At 36.5% G+C, this 24,476-nt stretch overlaps 2 protein-coding genes and 3 gene segments (V, D, J or C); 3 read left to right on the top strand and 2 right to left on the bottom strand.

Annotated features, from left to right (window-relative positions):
- LOC122970078 overlaps nt 1-24,476 on the top strand; it is a 916,362-nt gene that overhangs the window by 693,035 nt on the left and 198,851 nt on the right.
- LOC122970080 overlaps nt 1-24,476 on the top strand; it is an 891,879-nt gene that overhangs the window by 708,623 nt on the left and 158,780 nt on the right.
- The window catches only part of LOC122970079, an 808,187-nt gene that overhangs the window by 695,156 nt on the left and 88,555 nt on the right, over nt 1-24,476 (top strand).
- LOC122970059 (basement membrane-specific heparan sulfate proteoglycan core protein-like) lies at nt 837-11,019 on the bottom strand. The gene is made up of 7 exons (XM_044336166.1): nt 10,369-11,019; nt 8,720-8,995; nt 6,904-7,152; nt 4,014-4,055; nt 3,040-3,315; nt 2,069-2,164; nt 837-1,279 (listed from the first exon to the last, which is right to left on the bottom strand). Exons 1-7 carry the CDS (start codon nt 10,427-10,429, stop codon nt 1,230-1,232), a joined length of 1,050 nt encoding a protein of 349 aa, XP_044192101.1. The 5' UTR covers nt 10,430-11,019; the 3' UTR covers nt 837-1,229.
- LOC122970074 lies at nt 16,118-23,485 on the bottom strand. Its single transcript, XM_044336188.1, has 7 exons — nt 23,111-23,485; nt 22,604-22,879; nt 21,666-21,914; nt 18,001-18,060; nt 17,556-17,651; nt 16,731-16,806; nt 16,118-16,476 (listed from the first exon to the last, which is right to left on the bottom strand). Exons 1-6 carry the CDS (start codon nt 23,163-23,165, stop codon nt 16,757-16,759), a joined length of 786 nt encoding a protein of 261 aa, XP_044192123.1. The 5' UTR covers nt 23,166-23,485; the 3' UTR covers nt 16,118-16,476; nt 16,731-16,756.

The following is a 24,476-nucleotide window of genomic DNA, read 5'->3' as shown; positions in this document are numbered from 1 at the left end:
ACGCTGACTTTTTCTTTTTAGCTCTTTTTGTATTCATCACGTTGGGCCTTCTGGACCAAAACCCACCTATTAACAATACTAACATTTACACATGTAGACTTGATATATCAATATAAAAACACTTAAATAATGACTTAATGACATTTATAACCACAGACATGATGGCTTAGTGCAGTATTTATTAATAACATTTATAACTGCATTATTACCAAATAAATAAATGATAAACACCAGCAAAGGGAATTTTTCACGTAAATACTGGCAACCCAAACCTTGTTCCTATTAGACAAAGAAATGTAGGTTTAATTATATCACACAGTTCATTCACTTATTCACTTTTCATGTATTTAAAGATTTTAATAGAGTGAATCTAAAAGAGAACCTAAAATAATGTAAACATGTATGTACACTAGGGGTGCACGATTCAGGAAATCTCACGATTCGATTCACAATCGATTCGCGATTCAAAATCAGTTCTCAATTCAATACAATAGATTTGATTCTAGATTGATGTTTTGAGTTCCTCTTTCCATTTGACTGCAGCAGACAGTCTGTCAAAGGCAAAAAAAAAGTTTTGGAAATGCAAAAATGACACATACAAGTCATTTTAAAGGTTTGCAGCAAGTTGCTTTATTTCTAAATACTGAAATGTCCATATATAAGCTGTCATGACATTGCGGCTACATATTCTCTTCCCCCCCTGCTGCATGCGTAAATGCAAAGTAACAGTAAGTCAACATCACTACAATAATTAATGTAATTCTTTTTAAAGTATATTCAGTTTTCATATTTAGCTGTAATATGGCTACTGTGATGATTTAAAAATACAGGATAAAGAGACTGAATATATTTTTAATAGTTATAACTATTAAAAATCTCAAAAGTGAATGCATGTCAAGCTGCTTCACACTTCTGTTTTAATGATATTCATATTTTCACACACTATTGATGTTTCCCAATATTTACATAATGATGCATACAGTAAAACCAAAAGCAGCAGGAACATGACAATGAGTTGTGAGCTGCATGTTTGTGTATGAGAGATGTTGTCAATATAAATTTAGCCCAAAGCTCATAGTTTAGTCAACGTGAAAGAGAGAAAGAGACTGTTTAGCTGTGCGGGTTGTTCAGCACCTCTGTCAACCAGACCTGTTTCCTGTCAGACTGTATGAGGATGAACACTGTTGACAGGTTGGTTTTTACCGCTCTTGTTTCTGTGTGATGGAGGATCAGAGATGATTTTCTGTTTCTGCTGTGTGTTGCTTCTGTATCTGTTGCGCTACAATGGAGAGAAGGTAAACATAGAGATGATTAAAGATATTTTCAATTCACTTCTGTTGCAACTTCATCAGTCAGCATGACACATTTAAAAGAGTGCATTATGTTTATGTTAATGGTTACAGTAATGAGGAACATGACATGTCTGTCCATGTCTTTGTCTGTTAATTATGAGGATATCTCAAAGGCTACTTCTTCAATTTTAAAGATATCTAGTAGAAAGTTGGGCCTTGGGACAATGAATGTGAGAAAGAACCAATTATAGCAATAGCACCATCATGTGGCCGTTCTGAGGCACTTCACATTTTGGCTCATGATTCAATTTGAATCAAAGCTGATACATATAATATTTGAATGAGACTGAAAAAAAAGTTATTATGACCATTTTCTATAATTTCAGTAAGTGTGACAGATCTGACATAAACTGCTATGACTCCTAAATTCAAATTTAGATGACATGTGCACATTTCAACTTTGAACCATCCTGGTTCATTTGACCACATTTCACCAATAAGTGGCGCTACAGGAACATAATTAATTAAAATGGCCGTCACTCAATATTTATTTGTCTGATTCAGCCAAACTTCTGCTCAGTTCATCTTTGTACAAATCTCTGAACTACTATAATGTCTGTGAGTGTTTACTAGTTGATATCCAGTTATTCCTGCTGTCATAAGTAAAATCTGAAAATATCGAGTCTTTCTTGAGTTTAAAATATCATCTGACTGTAATTTTTAAAACAATATTTGCTGCTCAACATTTTCATATCCACAACTTTCAGGTCATTCACCTCTTCTCCAGGTATTGACGGTGATGCTGATCATCAGGATTAAATAAAGTATTACGATCACCACACGAACAGGCATCTGCCACAGGTAAGGAGAGGCTGGAAGACAAGGAAACATTCACAATCACTAATTAGTTTCTTCCATTTTAATCTTAGTGAATATTACTGTAAATCTAGTGTCTTTTCCACATACTCTGAATACATATCTTCATCTTTGAATTCATGTTTTCACATCTTCGTTGTAAGCTCTGACGTACACCTGTTACGACTTTGTTTCATCATGTGATCATACCTGTGTTTGTGTGTGCAGGTGTAGTTGAAGGTGTCTTTTTATCTTCTGTGTGGGATCGTTCAAATCAAGGTTGTAGGTTTGTTTTTAACTTTGGTGGGACATTTTTTGTCGGACGGCCAAAATAGTTGTGTATGTGCACTTGGTCTCCATCTCTTTTCCTGCTCATATGTACACGTCACACACAGAAAGAGACTGACTCTGCAAAATGTTTACTTTACTGAATATGCATTTGATAACCTGCCTGAAACCAAACTTGTATCATGAGTTTTTATTTATATAAATCTGAGACCAAAAGTAATATTTAAAATTGACGTTCAATAGACCGTCACAGTAAATGTTGCAATGTTAATGTTAAAATGTCAAACTTTTCTTTTAAAGACATATTTACTGAATCTGATAGAATAGAATAGAATAAAATGGAATCAACTTTATTGATCACCAGAGTAGAAAAAATTTCTTATGCTCACCAAAACATAAAACAGGAACATGTAACATATAAAACAGATGTGGTAACAGCTGAGACAAAGATACACTGCTAATTGTTTACACTACATTTCTACATTTGAAATGTACTATATCATTTAATTTTACATGCCAAATGTAGTGTGTATGAACCACTTTATAAATACATGTAAGGAGGAGATTTGATCTTTAAAAATATAAACATAAAGTTTAATGTTACCTGATGGGATCACTGTCAGTTCCACAGCTGCTTCATTATTACACAAGTATTTTCCAGAGTCTGAGACAGCAGCTTTGAGGATGAGCAGCGACTTATCTGCTAATGAACCGTATCGTTTGTGGGGGTCATTGAATCTTTGCTCTCTGTCACCATCAACTGTAAGTATGTCAACTGTGTTTCCATTAATCTCTCTGCTCCACGTCACTTTACCCTCCACAGAGTGAGAACAATGCAGAAAGACATGTTCCTTCTCCTCGACTATTTGATGGATCATTTCTGAAAAAAGAAACAGAACTTTTAAATAAATAAGAAAGTTTACATTTAACAGTCAAATGTAACGATTTCACAGTGAATATGACCTTCAAGCTTCAAGCCCAGAATGTACCAAGTACCAAGCACTTTATGACAATAAACATATAGTTAGTGCACTAAATAAATGCGGTTTAAACAAGTTTATGTGCAGGTGTTGTTGTAGTTGAAGGTGTCTTTTTATCTTCTGTGTGGGATCGTTCAAATCAAGGTTGTAGGTTTGTTTTTAACTTTGGTGGGACATTTTTGTCGGATGGCCAAAATAGTTGTGTATGTGCACTTGGTCTCCATCTCTTTTCCTGCTCATATGTACACGTCACACACAGAAAGAGCCTGACTCTGCAAAATGTTTACTTTACTGAATATGCATTTGATGACCTGCCTGAAACCAAACTTGTATCATGAGTTTTTATTGATATAAATCTGAGACCAAAATTAATATTTAAAATTGACATTTCATAGACTGTCACAGTAAATGTTACAAAAATAAATGTATAACAGCCTGTAGTTAATGTGTTAATGTGTTTGAATGATCTGTTGTAAAGTTTTCTAACCTCACCTCTGCAGCTCTACTTTTATAATTCAACATTTAGATCTGGTTCATTTTACTCATTTACTTGTTCATTTTCTATTTGGGTTTATTGACTTATTTATTGCAGTCATACCTGTGTTTGCAGCTGGTGGTGATGTTGATCCTTCATCATCATCTGTGCAGAATAGAGAAAATGTATATTACAGGGCAGAAAATGTATTTTACTACAGCTAACTGTTTACAGAATGTCACAAAATGATTCGGTTTTTGAAAAAGTAACAACGTTACTTTAATATTTGTGCTGAGTCAGCAACAGTTCAAGTTCTCACAACAAAATCCACCTGAATGTTGAGCATGTTGTGTGCTCGACTTCCTACATTGAAACTGTAGTTTCACTTGAACACAGTGTTAAAACTTTCCCAGGCTCTTATATCTCTGCTACTACTAGTTTACTAGTTTTAATAAATCAGGTTGCACCATTAACTGTTAGAAATGTTTTATCTAGTGAACATTTAATGTGTAAATCGATAGCAAGGAAACATCTGTAGTGCCATCTAATAGCTGTGAAGTGTGAGGGGCCGCTGGTTCCACAAGTGTTCTTCCGGTTTTCAAAATTTTCTTTAACGATCTCCTCGATGTTACTGAACATAGAAACTCAGGACTCTCCTGGATAAATGAATGATCCTACAGGTTTATATTCTGACCACCAGTTTACAGTATTTACACTTAGTTTCTCAGAAATCATGTTTTGTCTGTGATTTTGGTGGACGGCTAAGAATACTACAATACCCATGAGCCTCAGCCGCTGTTGCTATGGAGAAGAAGCCTTTGGCTCTGTGGATTGTAAAATCAATTTGTCAACACTGTAGTCTTTGGCTTCTGCCTGCTGTTAGCAGTGCACATGAGTGGATTTTAAGCTCAGTGATTGGCTGTTTCTTGCAGAAATGCATTTTGGGAGTCGTAGTTAACTTCTACCTTGAAATGTTTATGTACACAGTCAACTTTTTATCTTTAATTGTTCATCTTTTTTCTGGTGATTTAACCATCCAAGCGGTAGAAGTGCTCAGTGTAACGTTGTCTGTGAGAAAAATGAACAGAATTTTTACCTCTGGAACCAGGAACGCCAAAAATATCTCCTCTAATTTTGCAACTCTATGAGAAACAGCCAACTATGTAAACAGGAAGTGACTATAGCATCATGAGCTGTAACATAACTTCCGACAATAACAGTTTAGGAGCCAAAAGATAAAATAAACTGAACTGCGAATCCTTTTTCAATGTAGGTGTGACACAACGAAAACCACCTGAATGTTGAGCATGTTGTGTGCTCGACTTCCAACATTGAAACTGTAGTTTCACTTGAACACAGTGTTAAAACTTTCCCAGGCTCTTATATCTGTATCTGTTTGTTTAATTACTGCATTTAAAGTGTTTTCTGTTGTTTTGTTCTTCGTTGAGTTCTTGTCTCTGGGCTCTCAGATCGATAAAAGCTTTTAATCAGATTAACAATTCAACATTTAGATCTGTTTCATTTTACTCATTTTCTTTTCAGGTTTCTTGATGTGACTTATTTATTGCAGTCATACCTGTGTTTGCAGCTGGTGGTGATGTTGTAGAAGTTGTTGTAGGTAATGTTGGGTTTTTTTATCTTCTGTGTAGAATAGAGAAAATATATATTACAGGGCAGAAAATGTATTTTACTACAGCTAACTGTTTACAGAATGTCACAAAATGATTCAGTTTTTGAAAAAGGAACAACGTTACTTTAATATTTGTGCTGAGTCAGCAACAGTTCAAGTTCTCACAACAAAATCCACCTGAATGTTGAACATGTTGTGTGCTCGACTTCCTACATTGAAACTGTAGTTTCACTTGAACACAGTGTTAAAACTTTCCCAGGCTCTTATATCTGTATCTGTTTGTTTAATTACTGCATTTAAAGTGTTTTCTGCTTTTTTGTTCATTTAGATCGATCACCTTTAATCAGTTTAATTTAACATTTAGATCTGTTTTATCTTTCTTCTTTTTGTTTCCGGGTTTCTTGGTGTGACTTTGTTTCTTTGTTGTTGTTGTCGGTGGTGTCCTGTTTTCTTCTGTGTGAGATGGAGGAAATAGATACAACAGGGCAGCAAAATGCATTTTACCACAGAAAGTTATGAAATCATTCATCAGTATTGAAACAGGAAATAGGTGATGGCCAGTTTTGTGGTGAGTTATCAAGCAGAGCAAATGTTCTCATGACTTAAACCACTTGAATGTTGAGGATATTGTTTCTGTTTTTATTTGAAGCAGCATTAAAGTTTCTCTCTTATTTGAACAGATCATATTTGTTATTGTTCAGCCTTGTGTGTCGTTATATTTCTGCATATAACTCTCTGTAACACCAGGCTAGCTGTTTCCATCTGTTTCCAGTCTTTATGCTAAGCTAAGCTAACCGGCTGCTGGCTGTAGCTTCATGTTTAATGGACAGATATGAATGTGGTATCGATCTAAGTGGTGGTACCAGTTTTTCCTTTCATTTGTCACCCGTCTGTATTTTACATATACAGAATATACGTTGCCTGTAATAAGTTTTCACCTCTCTTGGAATTTTACATGTCTTTTCACACTGATCAATAGAAAATACTCTTATGTGTCAAAGTAGAAACAGATCTCAAAGTGATCTAAATTAATTACAAATATAAATACATCATCTGTTTTATTTGTAAAATATAGATCTGGAAAGACACTTGTAACTATCACATTCAAATAAATGTAGTGGAGTAAAAAGTACAATATTCTCCTCTGAGATCTAGTGGACAGGAAGTAGAAAGTAACATCAAATGGTTCCTAAAAACTGTATATAAGTAAATGTACTTAGTTACATTCCACCACTGGTTGATCTTCTCTTCTAACTCTCAGTAAGAAAGTTAAACATGTTAATAAATTTACCAAAATGTCAGATTATTCCTTTAAATAACTTCTTCTCTGTGCTTTACCTGCCTTCATATTTTTGTGTGTGTCTTTGAGTTCTTGTGTCTCACCTCTCTCAGACTGATCACCTTTGATCACGTTTAGATTTGCAGCTGGTTTTCCATCACAGTAGTACAGTCCAGAGTCACCAGGCTGCACGTCTGGTATATTCAGATACTTGTCAACAGCTGAAACATGAGGCCTGATTTGTTGTTGTTTTCCATCAATCTCTCTGGTCCATGTTGGAACATGTGACCCTTCAACATCAGGACATGTCAGAGTGACGTTGGACTTCTCTGCAATACTGACTATTGTTGTTCCTGTGAGCAACAAACATTAAGTTAGTAAAAACCAAGATTCATGTTTTATAACATGCCATCATAAACACATGTATTCATGATAAAGTCAGTGACACATGGAAGAGTTTTCTTCCAAAACAAGATTTTCTTTGATAAACTAACTTCTGTGTCTACACAAAGTGGAGAATTGTTACAGTCACTAAAAGTTCTCTTACTGTATTGATACCTAACTTAAAGCTGCACTAATATATTGGCTGATATCAGCTTATCAGACTATTTGTGTCGGCCACTAATTAACAGAAACATCAGTAGAGAAATATGACAGATAAATAAAGGTTTGAGGTCATTTAGAAACAGTTTCTGCACTGATGAGTTTATTTTTACACTGCAAAGTGTCCTGTGCAGAACACACTGTGATCACACTTTGAAGTGATGCTTATTGAAAATGTTATAATCTTAAACCAGCAGTCAGGTGTCCATATGAACAGTGAGAGAGGTTTTCCTCGCTGTAATCATTCCTCCTGTTCATACTGGATATTAAAAGATCCTTCAAATGTGCTTTCAATGGAAGTGATGGAGGACAAAATCCACAGTGTGTCCACACAGTCATTTAAAAGTCTGTGTGAAGCTTCTATTCAGCTTCAGCAGTCTGAGTTAGTCATATCAAGTGGATATCTGACACATTTACAGTCTTTTTAGCATCAAATTCCCTCTTTGTGTTTCCTCGGACAGTGTTTCCCTGTTGAGCTGCAGGTGGAAGTATAGTAACAAAAAGAGGAACTTTGGCACTAAAAAGACTGTAACGTTGAAAGATATCTACTTGATTTGACTCATTTGGACGCTGAAGCTTCATATTAGCTTCAGATAAACTTTTAAATACATTTTTGCACAGAAGGAGGACTGTGGATTTTGTCCTCCATCACTTCCATTGTAAGGTCATTATGAAGGGATCTTCTAATGGTCAGTATGAACAGGAGGAATGATTACAACAAGAAAAACAGCTTTAATGTTCATTTGGGCTCCTGACTGTTGGTTATAAGTTCCTAAATGAGGTTTTAGAGAAAAGGACTTAATTCAGGTGTTTGTTTCCTGTGTGACTCTACATGAACAAGACGACCTGTTCCTTTAAAAGGAAAAGAACAATAGAAATGACGTATTAGAGAACTTTAAAAAGATATTTTTCTTCACTGACCATAAAAAGCTGTTTATTAATTTACCACAAAGTAAAGCACATCACATAAAAAAAATCAAATAAAATAATTAACGTATAAAAATACACAGAAATATTTAAGTAACTACAGTAACAAGAAGTTAATGTTATAAATTAATTGGGCCTTTATTAACAGTCAGTGTGAAATTAAAACCTGGTTTTGAGTTATGAAAGTAATAAGTAATGATGATGTTATTTCTTACAATATATTTGTTATTGAAGTTAAAAGCACATTTACCTTTGAAATGCATCATTTCATTAATATGTCAATGTATGTATTTAATCACAGTTTAGAAAATGAAAAGTGAAGCACAGAGACGAGACTTTGAAACAGGAAGAAACAGGAAGCAGAACAACTTTGACAGAGTTTGATGTTACCTGATGGGATCACCGTCAGTTCCACAGCTGCTTCATTATTACACAAGTATTTTCCAGAGTCTGAGACAGCAACTCTAGAGATGTGCAGTGACTTATCTATGGTTGAACCGTAACGTTTGTGGGGGTCATTGAATCTTTGCTCTCTGTCACCATCAACTATAAATATGTCAACTGTGTTTCCATTAATCTCTCTGCTCCACGTCACTTTACCCTCCACAGAGTGAGAACAACGCAGAGAGACTTGTTGCTCCTCTTCGACTATTTGATGGATTATTTCTGCAAAAGAAACACAGTTTACAAGAACTAAACATCCATTTTCAGAATGTCAACATTTCTAATATTGCAAAGAACTGAAAAGTTGTTTTCCATCAGAGTCAGAATCACATTTAACTGTCGAGTGCAAACTGCTAATCATGAAAAACATGAAGACCTTAAAGCATTACTGCACTTCACTTTTAACTTCTGACTTTACATCATTCACACCATCAGCTAATGTGTGTGTGGTGGTGGGGGGGCAGTGGTCACAATGCACTGCAACCTTACATGTGGTTTTGTGTGCGTGCACATTTGTGCACCACCGTCTCTTGTCACTGTGTGAGTCTGTAGATATTTTAGATCATATAAATATATGTAGGTTAGACTATGTTTGCACCTTCATATTACTGTTCATCTCTTTTTACTATCAGTATTAATGTTTGTTTATATGGTCATAGTGTATGTTATATATAAATTGTATATATATGATATAATATTTTTATTTTTGATTTCCTTTTCATCTTTATTACTATTTTTATCTTTAATCTTAGCAGCTATAAACTAATCTAGGAGGGCCTAAACTGTATTTCACTGCACATTGTATTGTTTGTTTTGTGTACGTGATCAATAAACAACTTTGAACTTGATTTATTCAAATACATGAATATGACAATGAACCTGAACGTGTTTCGACAAATCACTAAAATCTCTATAAAATACTTTATACATCAGCTAAATTCACTGTATGGAGAAACTGACCTTTACCTTCAGACTACGATATGAACAATATGTAAAATACTGGAAACAATGGACAACATACTTTATATGTAAAAAGTAAAAGTAAGTAAATGTATTTGTACAGCAAGTGCTTTACAAGCACGTAATACAATATACAAAAAAGAAAGATTCATAGCAGATGAAGTGACCATCCAAGTCACGTGATTAAATAGTGCAAAACTAAAAAACACAATAAAAGCATAAAATGCTGACCTGGTGCTTACAGGTTACCCTGCCTGTCTAAACGAGTTTGTCTTTAGCTGCTTTTTAAATGAATCCACAGAGTCAGCAGACTGTGAGGGAGCAGGCAGAGCGTTACATAGTTTAGATGCTACGACTTCAAAAACTCGATCACCTCGAGTCTTAAGGCGTTTGTGTGAGACAGACAGCAAGCCTGACTGTGCAAAGCTCTGTAAGAAAGAAACAAGGAAGAATTAACAATAGCTCAATTAATTAATTAATTATCAATACTTCCTATAAGATGCATCATGCTGCACTCTTTTAGCCTGAAAACACCAGTAAAAATAAAGAGTTGCACCACATTCATCACTCACTCTATGACATGAACAAACATGAACATTATTATTAAAGCTGATGAAAAAGAGTAAAGTTCTTACCTGCTGTCACATTACAGCCCAGAACTAAAGCTAACAGGCAGATGCAGATGTTCATCCTCATCCTCCAACAGACTGAACCACAATGAACAGAGACAGTTTCTATCTGAGAGGAGAACAGGAACTCAGTGTATACGTGTGTTCCTCTGACTTTAAAGGCCACACTTCAACTTTTTAAATATCTGTCACTTTTTTTCTGTCTTTGTGGTTAATGAACTGTGATGTATTAATTCTGAGGTTATTTTGGACCCATAAGCAGACACAGAAACAGAGATGGATGGATGAGAGAGCAGGCTGTAGAGGGTTTGTATGGCAGAAATAGGCTGGTAGCTGGGTGAACCTGGCGTGGAGTAGTTGAAGAGTGGGCTGGCAGCTGTGTAGCAAGAGATGACTTGGTTGACGAGCTGGCACTGGAGATCTGGACACAGGAGAAGTTGGATTAGTGGTGGCACAAGAAGATCACAAGAAAATAACTCAAGTACTGCGAATACTGAGCGGCTGAGAGAGAGCGTAGCTACCACTGAGCTGACTGAACAATCTGGTGATGAGTGAAGGGAGAGCTGGAGTACATGAGCTGTGAGTTGATAAGCTGATTGCAGACAGGTGTGGACTGAACCATGTGCAAGGTCAGGGAAGCCACACCCACCACACGCACACACACAGGGTGCATCCCAAGTCTCTTAAATTGCATCCATGTTTCCCTCACTTGTGTCTTTTCTCTGTGTCTTAGTCCCTCCCACCGTGGATGAAAGGAGAGACGCAAGGAAACCAAGCGAGGAGAGGAAACGAGGGTCATGTTGGGTCAAGCGTCATGTGAAGCGGCGTCCATTTCTGATCACAGCTGGATCAGCTGTCAGTCAGCTTTAACAACTGTAGAAACCATTTCTACTCACAGAATGCGTTTATACTATTTATTGATCATTTCCATCTGTATTTTTGATAATCCTGATAGTGAATTCATCATTCAATAACCCAGAATATGATCAGGGTGTCTTTTGAACACTGGAAGATATGTATTTGTGTAAATGTTTCAGGGCAAATGGAAATGATTTAACTCATATCAAACCCGATACTCAGGAATTTTCAGCCTCTCATGTGACTGAATGGAAATGACGATAAATGATGTAAAATATAAATGTGTTGAACTGTTATTATGGATCAAATTAAAGTCAGGAAGAGTCTGTCTGTCAGCAAGAAACAGTTTAATGGAGGAAATAACATCATGAAAAGAAAAATCTTTCTAATAAATGAAGAAAGTTGTTTATGGTTCTTTTGTTGATCAGTGGCAGTGATGACTGTGCACCTTTATTAGTGTTAACACAGTGCGCATGTGTGCAGACACAAACTCCATCAGAAGTTTCTACAGCTGTTAAAGCCGCCTGACAGCTGATCCAGCTGTGTGATGAGCTCTGTGATCAGCGTGTGCCATCATCAGAAACGGACATCGCTTCACGTAACGCTTAAGAGGAAAGTGTTTGGTTTCCTTGCGTCTCTCCATGCAGCCTTAGTGGGAGGAACTAAGACACAAGGAAAGGATGCAAGTGAGGTAAACTAAGAGACTCGGGATGCACACACGGAAAACAGAGAAACACAGGGAGAAAAACTGGAGATCCAGCTTGACATGATGCTCCCTCTAGTGTGAACACACAGTGTGATCACATTTCACATGTACAGTTTCAGGACTATAACGTACCTCAAATGACTTTATTACATATTAGTTATTATTACTTTAAAATGAGACTGAGAGACTATAAAGTTTAACTTACTGATATTTTTTAGTTTTTTAGTTTACCTTCATACAGGATGTTCCAACCCTGTCTCTCAGAAGTATAAATAAATTACAACAGCGAATATATTTTGCTTGTAATACTGCTGAATTGCGTTTTCTGTCAACATAATGAGAAAATGTTGTTTATTAATGTGTTTGGCAAGTTGCAAAAATGTTGATACTGAACATGAGTGAAATGTTCAGAGTCAATGTACGTAGATGTTTTTTTTCCATCCATCATATCCGATCTTGCAGAACAATATCTACTAGTAGAAACTACATAATTGATCTGATGAATCTATGTCCAATATTTACTCTCTTTTAGCTTTGGTTTTGGTCTCCATGAACTCCTGACAACAATATCTGGCTCTTTATCTCATCACCATAGAAAGACTGACGAGCAGGTCAAAGAAACTCAAACTAATCAACTTAAAATCATCAACAGACAGGTGATCTGTGGGAAATGCAGTTAGAAACAGTGACTGATGTTTAGCAAAAAAAACAAACTAAAAGAGATTACAGTTTTCAACAACCAAAAGATAAAAAACTGATACACTGCTACACAAAGAAAAAAACAAACCACCACATTTTGGGTGAACAGACTATATTTAGGCTTTGACAGTTTCAACGGAACTTCTCAGCCAGATATCAAACCACACACACAGACCAATGAAGCACAAACGCTGTTCAGCAGCAGCCATATATGATGATTTAGAGGAAGCGTGACGTTTTTCCTGCATGACAAACCTCTTGGTGAGGGGACATTTTTTCTGTTCCCCAGAACTTTAGTGAGGCTGCAGTGTCATGCACATTATCTGCAGCCTCATCTGATCTGGTGTCATAACAGAGAAGCAGTAATACTGATGCAGGCGGTCGGGTCACTAATGCTTAATACAGACACACTGATGGTGTTTTCACAATATCACAAGAAAACTACTTTTGTGTGCGTCTCCATCATTGTGTTTGTGGTTTGTTGCGACGGCTCTGCGCAGGTGCACCAAAAGATCAAATGTGTTGAACTTTGACCCCAGTTGCATTGTTGGATCTGTGAGGAGCACAGCTGAGGATAGGCTGTAGGGTAGAGTAGGTAAGTTAGACTAAATCCTTAGATCTGCTACTACCACTGTTATGCAACCTTCACCAACACATCTGACATATGGTCTTGGCAGTGCACCTCAAATCCAGTTACGACCAGGATTCACACATCACTTACAGGTACATTCAAACACACACAGGCCAGACTGGACTCCCTCCTTCCCATTCAGCACACCAGTCTGCGCCATTCCACTGGCAATCTCTTTTCGGGAGTTAACCTAACCACCTTTCCTTCTTTCTTTTTCCTTTTCCTTTTTTATGATTTTGTGTTGTGTTATGGGTGATAACCAAAGAGCAGCAAAAGTATTTGTGCTGATTAATGCTTTGTGTACCTGGAGATAGTTAGAACACTACCCAGATATTGCCTGAGTAACTGCCCAGACAAGCCTGTTGGGCCGTAACCAGGGTCACACAAAGAAAGGCCTGCATGCAAGCCACAAAGCCTGATAAGGCTCCCATCGTTAGGACACAACGGGAGTCCATTTTGGACTCCATATCCCACAATCCACCCAATTCACACCTAGGTGTTTTGTATCAAATTGTTGCAGAAAAAGGTACCAGAGCAAAAAACTCTCTCTTGAAAATAAAAAGGGAGTCAGAGGTCCAAGCAGCAAAGTGTTCTTTAATGCCGGCAAAAAAGGGGAGCAATCAGCACTTTACAACGAACCAAATCGTTTCCAAAGGTTTTTCTTTGGGGCATTGTTTTTATGCCCTTGGGTCGGCTTAGGTCACACCTTATCATCCACCCTCCCTAATTTTTGACCAGTTATTATGTTATTTTTATCTCCGTCACTCGTTGTTGGTCAAAACTCTTCAAAACAGGTTTTGAGGTGTTTGAGGATATGTACTGGCATATTCAATTCTACCTGATTATATCCAATTTTTATATAAGTATTGGGAATCATTTTACACCATTATTGCCAAGTTGTCTTCTGGCCTTTTATTTTTTTTATAAGTTATTCTAGTCATTTTACACCCTTATTTCTTGATCTCCTCCAGAGAGTATTTTTGAAAGGTGAAGACTTTAGCAGACCCAAGCAAAGTGACATGTAATACAAACACACTCAAATTTTTCCAGTGTATGATTATAATTCTTCTATCGTGCCTCTATACGTACAGTGTGATTAAATATGGTTCATGAGATTATAACTACACCAATACAAATTGTATCACACTAGCCCTTATTGCTTATAAACTTATAAAATCAATCTGCATAGCTTAATATTGTCTTTAAGCACACCAATGACTTTTAATGAAAATACACCACAGGTGCTAATCAGGAAGTGTCAGGCTACTGTCTCTGATTGGTAGAGACACATCAACATTACCGGCAGCCATGGTAACACAGCAGTGACGTCACGGCCCCATAAATAGGGGCGGAAACAAGTCTCTGTCTCTTTCAGTATTATCCATGCTCAGGAGAAGGCTTGCTTTTTCCATCAGCCAGATTTCCAACAAAAGTAACTTGTACATGTGTTTCCCCACTGAAGTCTTTCCCCTCGCCGGATGAGACAAGACTTCACCCATGTTCACCCAAACACCATCTCTGGATCCAAGAGAGATCGCTGCTGCAACCAGCTCTCTCACTACCTGCAGAAGGAAGAAATGGAATTTCTTCATAAAGACACGGTTAACGTCTCTGCCCCGCTCTTCTTTAACTGAGTTGACTCCACTGTTTTCTCCGCTACACCGCAGAGAATCAGCCTGCCGTGAAACCCGCACAGCGCAAGGACAGCATCCGTCAGCATCCGAGCCGAGGAACCGAGCCGGACCAAAAGACGGAGTTAACACACACATCCTGCTCGCTTTCTGAAGCGACCAAGTAAGAGGCTTAAGTCAGGGCACAGGCAGTGTTTGTGTGTTTACCTTCAGCTTCAGTGCTGTTGTTGTTTTGTTTAGCTTTTAGCTTTTTAAGCTTTATTGCTACTATTGTTTCGTTGGGTGGATTGACGGACCGCCAAGTCCATTTGCTCTGCTTTACTCTGAGGAGTATTTAAAGTTGCTGCCTCTTCAGTTGTGTTCACCACGCTAGACTGTTTTGTGTTTGTCCCGCTCGGGACTACCGCTGTGTTTGTGCCACCATGAGTGAGCGAGTAAGTTGCTTTGTCGATCAGAAACCAGACAATGTGTGTTAGAGACTGCCGTCCGTAAGCGCGCTCTCTGTGGACAAAGGAACCGCCTCTCTACTATCAGACATGTGTTTTTCATACATTGGATTGGGTGAGTGCAGAGACACCGGCCCCCGGTAGCACCATCTTGCTATTGTCTAACCAAGACACTGCAGTCACTTCTGCCATTTAGTTCTTGCATAATGTGACTTCCTCCCAATAGTCACATCCGCCATCTAAACTCTCACGGGACGTCATCACACCAGATCACATCCACCATCTTGCCACCCACATACACACACACGCACGCACGCACACTCCCACTTGCATGTGTTTTCACTAACAAACCTGACCTCATATCAAGACCAGACAAAAAATATATTTGCCTGGTGAAATATCAGCATGCAGATGTTGCCTCGTTTGGGACTGTCTCATCCACTGTGAGGGAGGCAGGGAGGTCAGTCTTGTGTGATAATCAAATTATTCAATATCCTTATTTTCAACAGTAATTGCTTTGCACCTGCTGTCAGTGGCATCAAAACACTTAACTCTGATCCAGGAAACAAGGTGGTACAATCCAGTTAAAAGGAAAATCACACATAGAACAGAAATGACTTCTACATAAGTTTATTAATAAACTTAATTTTGGTGCACAAAAACAGAAATAGGGAAGGATGTGGAACTCTAGTCATTGGTGTGTAGTGCAGAGTTGGGTGGAAAGTATGTGTGAAGTGTGACATCATGCAAAGGAAAAACAAACAACAACTAGAATGGACTCATACAAGTCTGCACAATCCTCTGAATTTATTCTACTGTATTCAGAAATTTCCAGATCTGCATGAAAATGCACAAAGTGAAAGAAAATGATGCTGAGCAGCTGATGGTGACTGATGATTGTTTGGAGAAAAGTTCACTTCTGTCCAGGAATATTAGAGCTCGGTCTGTACAAGGATGAATTGTGTAAAATTTCAGGTGAGTCAAACTCATGACTGCTGAGTTACGGCGACTTAAATTTGTCATGTAGCTGTAGCACCACCCATAGAGGAAATGCCCTTAACTCATATAAGTTTAGTGAGCATGAAAGAGAGAAAGAGACTGTTTAGTTGTGCAAGTTGTTCACCACCTCTGTCAACCAGACACCTGTGAGGAAACACAAGAAGACACAGCAGGAACGTCACAAACAGTTCAGAGCAGCAAATGTAAAAAATCTCATGGGTTCACACAAGTTTCTCAACTTTGAAGCAAACTTTAGAGTTTGGATTATTTATCATTATCAATAGTATCTGTAATAAATCTGTGAATGATGCTCAAATTGGTAGTTTTAACAGTCATATGAGTGAGTGTTTCCTGTCAGACTGTATGAGGATGAACACTGTTGACAGGTTGGTTTTTACCGCTCTTGTTTCTGTGTGATGGAGGATCAGAGATGATTTTCTGTTTCTGCTGTGTGTTGCTTCTGTATCTGTTGCGCTACAATGGAGAGAAGGTAAACATAGAGATGATTAAAGATATTTTCAATTCACTTCTGTTGCAACTTCATCAGTCAGCATCACACATTTAAAAGAGTGCATTATGTTTATGTTAATGGTTACAGTAATGAGGAACATGACATGTCTGTCCATGTCTTTGTTAATTATGAGGATATCTCAAAGGCTACTTCTTCAATTTTAAAGATATCTGGTAAAAAGTTGGGCCTTAGGACAATGAATGTGAGAAAGAACCAATTATAGCAATAGCACCATCATGTGGCCGTTCTGAGGCACTTCACATTATCCTGAAACGTTAAGTGGAGAAGCTGAATTATTTTTCATGGTTAAAAACTGATTTATAAATAAAGAACATGCACATTTACACCCAGACAGAGTTTCACTACTCACATCTGATCAATTTGAATCAAAACTGATACATATAATATTTGAATGAGACTGAAAAAAAGTTATTATGACCATTTTCTATAATTTAAGTAAGTGTGACAGATCTGACATAAACTGCTATGACTCATAAATTCAAATTTAGATGACATGTGCACATTTCAACTTTGAACCATCCTGGTTCATTTGACCACATTTCACCAATAAGTGGCGCTACAGGAATATAATGAATTAAAATGGCCGTCACTCAATATTTATTTTTAGTTTAAAAATATTATTTGACTGTATTTTTTTTAAACAATATTTGCTGCTCAACATTTTCATATCCACAACTTTCAGGTCATTCACCTCTTCTCCAGGTAGTGACGGTGATGCTGATCATCAGGATTAAATAAAGTATTACGATCACCACACGAACAGGCATCTGCCACAGGTAAGGAGAGGCTGGAAGACAAGGAAACATTCACAATCACTAATTAGTTTCTTTCATTTTAATCTTGGTATAGAGAATAGTACTGTAAATTTAGTGTCTTTTCCACATACTCTGAATACATATCTTCAGTGTTTTCACATCTTTGTTGTAAACTCTGACGTACACACAGATGAGAATTTAACATTTAGATCTGTTTTGTCAAAATCATTGTCAATCAACAACCTGTAGGTGATGTGTTACTCTGTTTGAACAATCTGTTTTAAAGTTTAATGACGTCACCTCTGCAGCCATTTAGTTCTGTTTCATTTGACTCGTTTTCTTTTCAGGTTTCTTGATGTGACTTATTTATTGCAGTCATACCTGTGTTTGCAGGTGATGTTGTAGAAGTTGTTGTAGGCGATGTTGTTGTTTTTTTAACTTCTGTGCAGAATATAGAAAATGTAGATCAGAGGGTAGAAAATGTATTTTACTACAGCTAACTGTTTGCAGAACGTCACAAAATGATGGTCTGTCAAGCTTTGGGAGTATTACGAGGCATTACGTAAGGAGGCGGTGAGATCCATCCTGGTGGTGCCCGGTCACTGAGATAAACTAACAAATCCTTGACTTCTTGACTTCTTTATGGCAATTTTCTCTATTATTAACAACACAATAACCCACATTTCAGCTCGTAAACCAGAACTGGAACAGATTTTTTCACATATTGGAGGAATTAGCAGACCTGGCAGCAACCTTCACCGATCATTACAACCAGTGCAAAATGGATACAACACCCGTTACTCCTCAGCAAGATTCCAATAAACAGAAGAAGACATCATCCGCAGATATAGATGATCTACAGACAACAGTAATCGAGTTCAGTGTCCTACAGTCCATCAATAAAAAACTTGACATATTGGTTTCAATCCATGATGAAATACAAGAGCTTCGCTCGAGCCTGGAATTTGCCCACAAATACATCGAAAAGTTAGAACAGTCCAACAACTCCTCTCTAACCTCTGTCAAAACACTCTATACTGGACATTCAAACCAGAAGCATGAGCCAAAACCTGATCTTTTTCGGCATCTCTAAACACCAAACTGACAATCCTGAAACACTGATAAAGGACTTCATGAGAACTTAACTCAAACTCCCACCTGACCCCATAAACCAGATCACTTTCCACCGTGTTCACTATCTTAGCTCTCACATTAACAAATCACCCATCGTCACCAAACTACAACTTAAAACACAAGCATTTTAAATATATTACTAATAAATCAGGGAAATTTCTCACAAATCAACACCAACAAAAGGAAAAATACTTCACTCCAGCTATAAAAACTCAGCGGGGAAGACCCTGATCTCACCAGAAGAAATAAAAAACATCTTTCAAATATTCTTCCATCAATTATACACATTAGATAATGAATCAGATCTTAGAGACATAAATAAATTCTTCCATAGCATAGACCTAACCACATTAACACTAAGTAGAAAAAAACTAAATATCTCAGCATGGATAGACCTCCTCATAGTACACATAACCATGTAAAAACCAACTGTATCTATTAACCTTGAAATACATCAGTTCCAGAAAGCATGGGAGCCGATCCTCACTGCATTACTTCCTCAATCACACACACACACACACACACACACACACACACAACACCCATCTACACCCCTGACCCCTGCTATCTACACCTTAATAATTAATAATTAATAACTTAATCATTTCTTCTTTGCTTTTTCCTTCTTTCTTCTTCTTGTTATTATTATTATTACTATTATTATTATTATCATCACCATCATAACATCATAACACGCCTCCTCTTTAATACACTCACTCAATCACTCACACACACACACACACACACACACACACACACACACACACACACACACACACACACACAGGCACCACTATTCCTATTATATCTGTCTTTTGTTGATATTATTGTTATTAGGATTATCTTTTATTTTGGTATTTTTTCTTTATTATATTATATTCTTTATTATCATTATTGGTATTATTATTGCCATTGTTGTTATTGTTATTAGCTTTATTGTACTACTGTTCACTGCTACCATTGCTATCCTTATTATTACTCTCATATACTACTATAATACTATCTTATTTGCACTATTGTCACTCTCACTCCTCTAGATACCATCAACATGTGTATTTATTTGACTTTTTATTCATTCTATATAAGTTTTGGTTGTGAATTTTGTATCATTGCTTTTACTCTATTTTATTTTATTTTTTCAGCACAATAAGTAGTTATACTATTATTATTACTTTTGTTTATTGATATTATGATAACAATCAATTATTGTTATTATTATTATTATTATTATTATTATTATGTTCACTGTTCACCTTTACTAACATTTTTATTACTTTCATATCTACTTATTTGCATTCTGACCAGCTATCATCAACATGTGTATTTAAGCATTATCTTTATTTCATATTATATATATATATACTTATTTATTCATCTGTTTATTTAGTTATTATTAGTTATTATTATTAGTAACTAATTATTATTAGTTATTTTTCTTTCTTTTCTTTATTGGCTGTGAATTTGCATTATTGTTATTTTATTTGTGTGTGTGTGTGTGTTTTTTTTAAGCAGAATTATCAGTTATATTATTATTAGCATCACAGCAGATGAGTGAAAAGGAAAGTCATAAAGTGGCTGTACCTGGCACATCACCAGCCACTCCTGCCAAGAAAATTTAATGTAATTATCCTTTGTAATTCTAAAATTTCTCTATTTTCATTTCTCTGTTCACTTTCTGTTCCTCTTCCTATTTATTTATTTACTTGTTTTTATTATTATTATCATGATTATTATTATTTTTTTTAATTAATCGAGTCATTTATTTACTTTTTCTCTTTGCGCTAAGCACTCCCCTCAATTGCTCCTCTAACTTACACTCACAACTACACAGGAATCCTAAATGCATGTTTTGTCTTGTTGCATGAATCCTGTAACATCATCCGTTGTATTACGTTCTGTCCTGTCTTGTATCACTTTTGTTTTATCTCACTACATAAAAAAAAAGAAGAAGAATTTCACAAAAAAAAATTCCCAGTTTTTGAAAAAGGAACGAGGTTAATTTAACATTAGCGGTTAGTCGTCTAGCAACAGTTCAACTTCTCACGACAAAAACCACCTGAATGTTGAGCATGTTGTGTGCTCGACTTCCTACATTGAAACTGTAGTTTCATTTGAACACAGTGTTAAAACTTTCCCAGGCTCTTATATCTGTATCTGTTTGTTTAATTACTGCATTTAAAGTGTTTTTTGCTGCTTTGTCGATCACCTTATAATCAGTTTAATTTAACATTTAGATCTGTTTCGTCTCACTCTCTCTCTTCTCCTTTTTCTTTCCAGGTTTCTTGGTGTGACTTTGTGTCATTGTTATAGTTGAGGTTGTTCTGTTTTCTTGTGTGGAGGAAATATAAACAAAATGCATTTTACTATAGAAAGTTATGGAATCATTCACCGGTTTTGAAATAGGGAAAATGGTAATGGCCAGGTTTTTTATATATATATGTATTACATACAAGGAATATATAGCACCTATAAAAATTTTATATGTCTTTTCACACCCATCAATAGAAAATACTCTTATGTGTCAAAGTAGAAACAGATCTCTACAAAGTGATCTAAATTAATTACAAATATAAATACATCATCTGTTTTATTTGTAAAATATAGATCTGGAAAGACACTTGTAACTATAACATTCAAATAAATGTAGTGGAGTAAAAAGTACAATATTCTCCTCTGAGATCTAGCGGACAGGAAGTAGAAAGTAACATCAAATGGTTCCTAAAAACTGTATTTAAGTAAATGTACTTAGTTACATTCCACCACTGGTTGATCTTCTCTTCTAACTCTCAGTAAGAAAGTTAAACATGTTAATAAATTTACCAAAATGTCAGATTATTCCTTTAAATAACTTCTTCTCTGTGCTTTACCTGCCTTCATATTTTTGTGTGTGTCTTTGAGTTCTTGTCTCTCACCTCTCTCTGACTGATCACCTTTGATCACGTTTAGATTTGCAGCTGGTTTTCCATCACAGTAGTACAGTCCAGAGTCACCAGGCTGCACGTCTGGTATAATCAGATACTTGTCAACAGCTGAAACATGAGGCCTGATTTGTTGTTGTTTTCCATCAATCTCTCTGGTCCATGTTGGAACATGTGACCCTCCAACATCAGGACATGTCAGATTGACGATGGACTTCTCTGTAATACTGACTGTTGTTGTTCCTGTACGACAAACGACATGATTCAGTTCTTATAATGTACCAATATTAAATACTCTCACATACTCAGATTCAAATATGAGGCCATATGTGATGATTAGTCAACTTAAGCTCAAGTTTGTTTGTTTTTTACTTATGTCTTACTTAAAGTAATCGTTTGCAATTTTCCTACTGGCGCATGTTTGATTTTTCTTGGTGAGAATTAAAATAAGAATAAATATGAAGCTACCACCAGTAGCCAGTTAGCTTAGCTTAGCACAGAGACTGTAAACAGGGGGAAACAGCTAGCCTGGCTCTGTCCAAAGGTAACAAAATCCAAAAAAACTAAATTCTTTGTGAAATTTAGTGAAAACCAAAATTTTCTGGAGTTTTCACTAGTTGCCTGGCAACTGATCCCAGCTAAGCTATAATTTGGCACATGACTGCAAATTTTTGTTTTTACACTCTGAGTTTGTACAGATTAAACAAACATTCAGTATGATATGAATGAATGAACTTTAGAGGTTTGATTTTGTTACCTTTGGACAGAGCCAGGCTAGCTGTTTACCTGTTTACAGTCTTTGTGCTAAGCTAAGCTAATTGGCTACTGGTGGTAGCTTCATATTTACTGTACAGATAAAAGAGAGGTGTCAATCATCTAACTTTAGGCAAGAAAGTAAATAAGCATATTTCTATTTCTAAGTTTAATGTTACCTGATGGGATCACTGTCAGTTCGACAGCTGGTTCATTACTACACAAGTATTTTCCAGAGTCTGAGACAGCAACTCTAAAGATGTGCAGTGACTTATCTGCAGTTGAACCGTATCGTCTGCCGGGATCATTCAATCTTTGCTCTCTGTCACCATCAACTACAAATATATCAACTGTGTTTCCATTAATCTCTCTGCTCCACGTCACTTTACCCTCCACAGAGTGAGAACAACGCAGAGAGACTTGTTGCTCCTCTTCGACTATTTGATGGATCATTTCTGCAAAAGAAAAGAAAATTTTTAAATAAATAACAAAGTTCACATTTAACAAAGTCAAATGTAGCGATTTCACAGTGAATATGACCTTCAGGCTTCAAGCCCAGAATGTACCAAGTACCAAGCACTTAATGACAATAAACATATAGTTAAGAGTGCTTTAAATAAATGCAGTTTAAACAAGTTTATTTCAGCCACTTATGTAGAAATATTCTTAAAGTGAAAATATCTTACCTGCACTGACATTACAGCCCAGAACAAAAAGTAACCAGCAGCTCTTGATGTTCATCTTCAAACTACAAACTGAAATGATTCAATACACAGAATGAAGACTGACCTCATCTTCCATCTAAAGGCGAAGAACAGGAACTGTGTGGTTATGTTGCTTTATATACCTCAAACTTCTTCTTTTGGTTGATGGGTGCTGTTTCTTTTTGCATTGATGTGAGTCATTTTCACAAAGTGTTGCAGCATCAAATGTAAATGCAATTTACATTATAAACAATTACAACAGATTCTGTTACCAAAGCTACCGTCCCTCTGACTGATATATTATTATATATGACATCATTAGATTATTAATAGTGAAGCATCAGTGTTAGAGCAGCATGTTACTGTTGTAGCTGCTGGAGGTGGAGCTAGTTTACACTACTTTATATACAGTTAGCTAGTTTAGTCCAGTGGTTCCCAACCTAGGGGTCGGGCCCCTCCAAAGGGTCAGCAGATAAATCTGAGGGGTGGTGAGATGATTAATGGGAGAGGAAAGAAGAAAAAACAAAGTTCTGATACACAAATCTGTTTTCAGTTTTTGGACTTTTTCTCTAATCTTTGATTTTTGCTGAAATATTGGATCATTTGAACATTTATTGAAATGAAAGCATGTGAGAAGTTTAGAGGGAAAAATCACTATTTGGTGGAGCTGTTAACAACTCATAGACATGTGGAAACCACTGGTTTCATCTTTAACGATGTGTTGTATTTTAAAAGCTTGTTATATTATCCATTGTGTCAAATCTTCATCTGAAAAGTAACTAAAGCTGTCAAATAAATGTAGTGGAGTAGAAAGTACAATATTTCCTTCTGAAATGTAGTGGAGTGGAAGTATAAAGTAGCATCACATGGAAATATTCAAGTAAAGTACAAGTACCTCAAAATTTTACTTAAGTACAGTAATTCCACCACTGGTAGAGTGCTAAATAAAAAAGTTGAGTTGAGTTGCTGTACAGGTATGAAGACAGAAAGCGATTTCATTCAAGCCAAAGTTGACCAATCTTTCTGGAAGGTTGATCAACCCTGGCAAGGTTCTAATTCTTCCTCCTCTTCCTCTTCCTCAGAGACACATATAACAGGAATGAGATGAAGGCCGACGAGGCCGGCTTGGAGCAGCTGTAGCTGTTCAACAGGAGCAGATCTGTGGAGATCTTCCATGAGGAAATGATCACCACAAACCGAGGGTGAGTCGACACAGGCGAACAGTCATCTACCACGCTTTACAATCACAGTCAGATGTTTCTTTCTGTACATGACGCAGTGGTTTACATCATGCTGTATGGATTAAATGTAGTGGAATGGAAGTATGAAGTAGCATCAAATGGAAAGG

Source organism: Thunnus albacares, chromosome 19, assembly GCF_914725855.1.
Source record: "Thunnus albacares chromosome 19, fThuAlb1.1, whole genome shotgun sequence".
Classification (NCBI taxonomy): domain Eukaryota; kingdom Metazoa; phylum Chordata; class Actinopteri; order Scombriformes; family Scombridae; genus Thunnus; species Thunnus albacares.
Note: the sequence above shows the minus strand (reverse complement) of the source record. Positions and strands in the feature narration are given on the sequence as shown.